Source organism: Vulpes lagopus, chromosome 5 (assembly GCF_018345385.1).
Source record: "Vulpes lagopus strain Blue_001 chromosome 5, ASM1834538v1, whole genome shotgun sequence".
In the NCBI taxonomy this organism is placed as follows: Eukaryota; Metazoa; Chordata; class Mammalia; order Carnivora; family Canidae; genus Vulpes; species Vulpes lagopus.
In genome coordinates, this window is record NC_054828.1 from 115090852 (window position 1) to 115097237 (window position 6386).

Consider the following 6386-nt stretch of genomic DNA (forward strand, 5'->3'; position numbering starts at 1 on the left):
ACTGCTTTTATTTTTTATTTATTTTTTAAAAGATTTTATTTATTCATGAGAGACCGAAGGGGGTGGGCAGAGGGAGAAGCAGGCTCCATGCAGTGAGCCCGATGTGGGACTCAATCCTGGGTCCCCAGGATCACACCCTGAAGGTGGCACTAAACCGCTGAGCCACCCCGGCTGCCCTTTAAATGCTGAATGGGTATAATGTATTATTTTATTAGTATTACAATTTGCCAGGCAACCGAGGGTTAATACAAGGCTGCATAAACAACACAAGCTCTGCAGCGGCCTCTCCTGGCAGAGGAGACTGTTAGGACTCAGAATTTCTGAACCCACAAGCTGCAGGACACTCAAGAGCTGGGGATAATGGATGTGTGGAGAGGGCGGGGTGGGGGGTGAGTTGGGCCTGCATCTTCAAGGCCAGGTAAGGATGCAGACAGGCAGAAACAGTGGACAAGATATCACAGCAGGTGACAGCCTGGGCCAAGGCACAGACCAGCCAGATGCTGGGCTACCAGGCCCAGTGCCACTGCAGGGGACACTGGGGCGTGTTAGGGTTGGTTAGACTGTACCTACAGTGCAGCGTCATCAGCGCACCACCTGCATGCTCAGAGAAGAAACTAACAAGACTTGTCCTTCCTCTTTTGTAGCTCGCTCTCAAAAGACCTCAGGCATTGGGCGTCTGATGGTGCAGGTCATCGAAGCTACAGAATTAAAAGCCTGTAAACCAAATGGTAAATGCTTCTTTCATTCAAAAGATGTGGTAACTACCCTGTTCTTTGCTGAGGACTCTTCTGGATGTTGAATAATGGGATGCCTTTTTAAAAATCAGTGTTTCAAGTGATGGTTGTTGGACCACTGTGTTTTCCCAATAAGTACTAGTGCCTCCCTCCTCAGTGCTTCTGAGAAGTTGCACTGACACTTGCCCAAGCTCATGGGGAAACAGTTGGGGTGTCAGAGCCCACACAGTTGCTCCCAGGCTTATGAGGCTGTCAGCACTGGGGACACGGAGACCACGAGGCTCCAACAGTGGCTCCTGCTGTCATGGTTTACAGAGAAGCATCCGTTTGGATCCTGCCTCTGCTCAAGGAAGGTCCTGTTGTCATTTATTTTACCTACAACACATGCCACATGCGTCTTTGGTTTGTTTTTGTTCAGGAAAGAGCAATCCATACTGTGAAATCAGCATGGGCTCCCAGAGCTATACCACCAGAACCCTCTCGGACACACTCAATCCCAAATGGAATTTTAACTGCCAGTTCTTTATTAAGGATCTCTACCAAGATGTGCTGTGTCTCACCATGTTTGACAGAGATCAGTTTTCACCAGATGGTAAAGTATAAATTGACCAGGGAATCCAGAGCTTCCCCAGTACTCTAAAATTTTGGGTCTAGATCCAGGGTACTTGGCTTTATTTTTACCCCATGATACCTAAGGAAAATGACACAACCCCATGGGCATCCACTGCTCATGTGGCAAGCAGAGCTGGGGGAGGTCCTCTCACAGGTAAAGGTTGGCCTCCAGTGTGTTTCCGATATGGACCCCAGTCACAACCTACACTCCTAATAGCAGCCCTGCTCCCAGCACCTACTGAGAGGGTGACACATTTTCTGACTGAAGGGCCTTGGATCCCAAAGAGGCAGTTTCAGAAGCAGTTTCCCTCCCAAAGTCCTCTTGTTCTGCATGCATCTATTCGGTATCGAATAGCCACTAAGCCAAAGAAGTTAATTGTTCTGGATTTGAAAGTTTTAAGAATGTTTTTAGACACTCCTCCTGGGGTAGTTTAACAATTTTTATAAAGAAGAAACTTTGACTCTCACATGTCTATTCACCAGATTTCCTGGGTCGTACTGAAGTTCCAGTGGCAAAAATTCGCACAGAACAGGAAAGCAAAGGCCCCACAACCCGCCGACTGCTGCTGCATGAGGTCCCCACTGGGGAGGTCTGGGTCCGCTTTGACCTGCAGCTTTTTGAGCAAAAAACTCTCCTGTAGGGGCCTCAGGGATCTGCCCAAAAGGCTGGGGCTAGAGCCGGACGGACGGTGCTGCTCCTGGGCCGAAGGAGCACCACACAGCTTCATCCATCACAGGCCACACGCGCCAGGGCTATTTTATTGCACACTAAATTGCTAGCAATCTATGCAAACATGATCTTTCCTATAAATAAACCAAACCCATAGCACAGTGCCTTGTATTAGTGTTAACATCTTTGGCTGTGTTTAGATGCCAGGGTTTCCATTTTCAGGGCTATAAAAAGTATTAAGTGGAAATGAGGCATCAGAACACCAGACACTACCACTTGGTCGAATGTGCCCCGTCAGGTAGTAGCCATTCCACCTGTGCCGGGTCACAGGCGCTCAGGAGGTGGAGGATGGGGAGAAACACTGCAGCCTGGGCGTGTGCACAGCCTGATAGTGAAGTAGGTCTGCTCGTGCACTGAATGAAGACACAGACTTGATCATTCTATTCCTGGTTAGACTTTGTCATCTCTGCTGAGACCATAGAGTTTGAAATATAAAGGGGAAAGCTTGATTTACTTTAAATACTGTGAACTCTAATGATATGGAAATATTTTTCAACTTTAATTTTCTGAAGTATAAATTATTTATGTAAATTCCTTGTTTTTGCATATTTCATAGGACATGCATCTTTAAGCTTTATCATTGCCAATATGTACAGAAAGAGAATAAAAATATAAGTTTATGAATGTAACTTCTTTGCAAATTTGATTTACTTTCCACCTAAAAGGCTCTTAAAAGGTAAGTTCAGGGGTTCCTTGTGATGAAACCTATTCCGTTCTGCTGACAGTGGTAAAATCCAAGGACTGGGTGGGGAGGGGGAGCGCCTAGGAGCCCGGAGCCTCTCTGACTTGCTCTGGACTCTGGGGCTTGGGTTCTTTGACCACTAGACTCCTGCGCTCTGTGGGTCCTTCTGCTCGCGAGGGTGAGCAGGAAACTCAGAGGTAACTTACGCATCTTCAGCCTCAGCCTCAGCTCCAGCAACACCTCTCCCTCCTATCACCTCTCCTCTCAGAGCTGCTTGCTGGGGCTCTGGATTTGGAGTATGAAATTTGTTTTGAATATTGATAAAAATAAGGTCTTACCCACTAAGTCCCTGGGTTAATGCATACAGCGGGACAAGGATCTGTCTTTTGGAAAGAACCATGCAGGCTGCGGGAGCCCTGATGCCCAGGGAGTGTGAGGAAAGATTCCGATGTCCCTCACCCCAGCCGCCGTTTCTGTCTCAACATAATCATTGGGCAAAAAAAAAAAAAAAAGCTAGAAAACATAACTCAGAATATTCAAGTAAAAAAGAAAAATCCATCATTCCAGGTATTAATCCTGGGCACTGACTTGTTAAGATTTAGATGTAAAAGAAATATGGCCCCATTGTCAACAGAAGAGACGCTCACTCAACATCTGAAACCAAAACAACTGGACATATTAAGGTAAAAGTTTGGCCAGTCAGGCACAGCCTCACTGATCTCATACAGGGCCTCCCATAGGGTCTTGGGAAGCAAGTTATGTGTTGGTCTCGGAGGCAGGTATGGGTCGATGTCCATGTCTGCCTCTGACTGGCTGACCTCCAAAGCCTGAGGCCGTTACTGATGGGTCAGGCTGGCTTAAAACCAGCTCTGGGATTACTTGTGACTCGAGCTACAGAATAATCCTTTTCCCAAGACTTGAATTTTCACTGAGCTGAACCGTGGCTAGAGCCATTTCTCCGTGTCTACATATGTCAGGGTTCCGTTCAGATTCAGAACAGAGGAGCCTGCAGGATGTAAGTCAGACAACTTCTAGGAAACTTTAGAGCACATTCAATGTCTGTACTCCTAGCAACTCCAGTCACCCACTTTGACCTGGGAATGAAGCTACTGTCCCTTAAGAAACCAAGTTCTCTCCTGAGACGTGAGCCCAATTTTCTGAAGGGTGAGGGAAGGAGGTGTGTCCTTAGCCTACCTGCACCCCCCAGGGAAGGACTGAGGAGACCTGAGGGGTGCCCAGCAAGTGCCAACCCCCTCCCTCAGTGCTCTTCAGGATCAGGACACTGTGGCAGACCAGCAAGATAACCACCCTCTGAAAGGGACCCAAATCCTGAGCAGTGTGACTGACATTACAGGGGCGAGGAGGGAGTGTGCTCTGGTGAGCAGCCCAGTGCTTTGGCACCAGAGGGCCTGAACCTGGAATCAAGACTATGCAGCTGACCTTGAACAAGCTGCTGAACCCCCTCTACGCTTCGTGTAATGAAATAATATTACCATCTTGCTGTGAAAACTTTTACATGGAATAAAACACCTCACACAGTTCCCAGTTCACAAGTGCTCACTAAATGGTAACTATTATTATTTGGTTATTTCTCACATGTCTGGAGAGAGGAAACCTGTTGGCAGCATTTTAGCCATTGCACAGACACTACAAACTAAAGCCCAGCGAAGACTTATTGCCAGTTGCCTCCTTACAGCTAGCACGATTCCTGGCAGCCTCACCTGAGCCCCAGCAGCCTCCCCAGGACCTCTGCTGTCATCACTCTTATTTCCACAGGCTGTGCCCCCTGCCTCTGCTGGCCTTCCCCAGCCACCCAGGATTGCGGTCTACACTGTCTGGTTCCTCAAACCTATGAACAGAGGGAAGGGCTAAGTGTAGGGTAGGGAAGAGGAGCTTACAGGGGCAGAGAGGAAGGCCTCGGAGGATCCTACCCAACACTCAACCCTGAGCTGAGACCTTCCAAGCAGCCTTCCCCTCCCTGCTCCGCTGCTCCTCTGATGTCTTCAACTCCCAGCCAAGGCTTTCCATATCTTTGGACTCCACAAGGTACTAACCTTTTACTGGTGGAGCAGAGATGACCAGCTATCCACAAAACACTTGCTTTCCCTGCCATTGTGCTGAGAGCAGTGAGGGGCCCTCTTACCTTCTCGGGTTGACAGGAATGATTTCCCCAGGGCAGCCTTGGAATCTGGGCACTGAAGATGACAAAGTTTCCATCAGAGTCCTGAAAGGCTGCATTAAAGAGGAACAGCCTGCCAATCTACCCCATTCTGGTACCTGAACGAGAAACTTCTCTTGTGTGTAAACCACAGTCCATTTTCTGACTCTCTTGGTAACAGCTGTTAGGTTACCTGCCAGAAGAGCTGAGCTGACTGCGGTCCCATTCAGAACTGACTGAGGGGCTTGGCTCTCAGAATTATTCACAGAGACAACTGCTGAGGAAAGTGTTATGGAAACTTACCATATACAGAGAATCTGTTTCTCTCTGAGAGACTGGGGAAAACAGTGGGATTGGGTAGGACTTAGGTCATAAACTATCTCACAAGATTTTCATGCTATGCAGAAGAACTAGTCCCTCGTCCTCTATGTGCTGGAGGCAAGAGGGGGGCAGCTGGTGAACGCAAAGATCCATTGCACCCCAGACAGTCATGAACCCTTACAGTTCCCAAGTACCTAAAGGCTTCTCTGGAAGTGTCCTCCCCCTGGGGCATTAGGATATAGGATGTGGGAGATAAGAGGGTGGAAGGGAAGAGAGAGCAAGAGCTATTCATGTGCCAATCAGATCGTGAGCTCTTAATAAACCTGTGTGTGGATGGGACCCTGGGTGGCTCAGCTGTTGAGCATCCGCCTTCAGCCCAGGGCGTGATCCCAGGGTCCCAGGATCAAGTCCTACATTGGGCTCTCTGCATGGAGCCTGCTTCTCCCTCTGCTTGTGTCTCTGCCTCTGTCTCTCTCTCTGTCTCTCATGAATAAACTAAATCTTTGAAAAAAAAAAAAGAAAAAAGAAACCTGTGTGTGGAAAATGCTTACATATGAAATAACTTTCATGGGGCCGCCTGGGTGGCTCAGTCAGTTAGATACCTACCTTTGGCTCAGATCATGATCCTGGGGTCCTGGGATGGAGCCCTGCATTGGGTTCCCTGCTCAGCAGGGCGCCTGCTTCTCTTCTCTCTGCCCCTGCTCATGCTCACTTTCTGTATCTCCCTCTCTCAAAGAAGTAAAATCTTTAAAAAAACAAAAACCTTCATGTATTGAAACCATCATTTGGCCTAATTTTTAGTATAAATTTCATTTCAGAACATCCCCACCTATTATGACTACTAAGGAAAACAAATCTTTTGGTCTGGTTTGGATGTATGAATGCTAGAAAAATGGCAGAAGAGAAAAGAAATCTTAAAGGGCAGAACACTGTGGCCAGGGTTTCTCTCTTAAAAGGGCATAGTCTGTCCCCCCAGCATTCACCAAAATGCTCCTTTTCTGAGTTTCTAGAGCCTCAGGTTCCCTGCCTCGGGCTGCCCATATGCAGCAGCACAGAGCCCAGAAGCAAACCCATCATTACTTGTGCATAAAATAAAGCCTCTTCTGCATCCTCTTTTTCACTCCCTTCTTTCACTCCTGCCTTCTCTGC

The 6386-nt window shown here is 47.9% G+C and overlaps 1 protein-coding gene across 7 annotated transcripts in view; it reads left to right on the forward strand.

The window, feature by feature from the left end:
• Window positions 1-2669, forward strand: part of ITSN2 (intersectin 2) — a 135935-nt gene extending 133266 nt beyond the window's left edge. For 4 of the 7 annotated variants that reach the window (XM_041754058.1, XM_041754061.1, XM_041754056.1 and 1 more), the window contains 3 exons: window positions 645-728; window positions 1153-1326; window positions 1830-2669. In XM_041754058.1, coding sequence (XP_041609992.1) covers window positions 645-728; window positions 1153-1326; window positions 1830-1987 — 416 coding nt within the window. In that variant the 3' untranslated portion in view covers window positions 1988-2669. Of the gene's footprint in view, window positions 1-644; window positions 729-1152; window positions 1327-1829 lie in introns of those variants that run through there. The other 3 variants (XM_041754059.1, XM_041754062.1, XM_041754063.1) reach the window with 2 other exon arrangements.
• Window positions 2670-6386: the final 3717 nt, after the last annotated feature.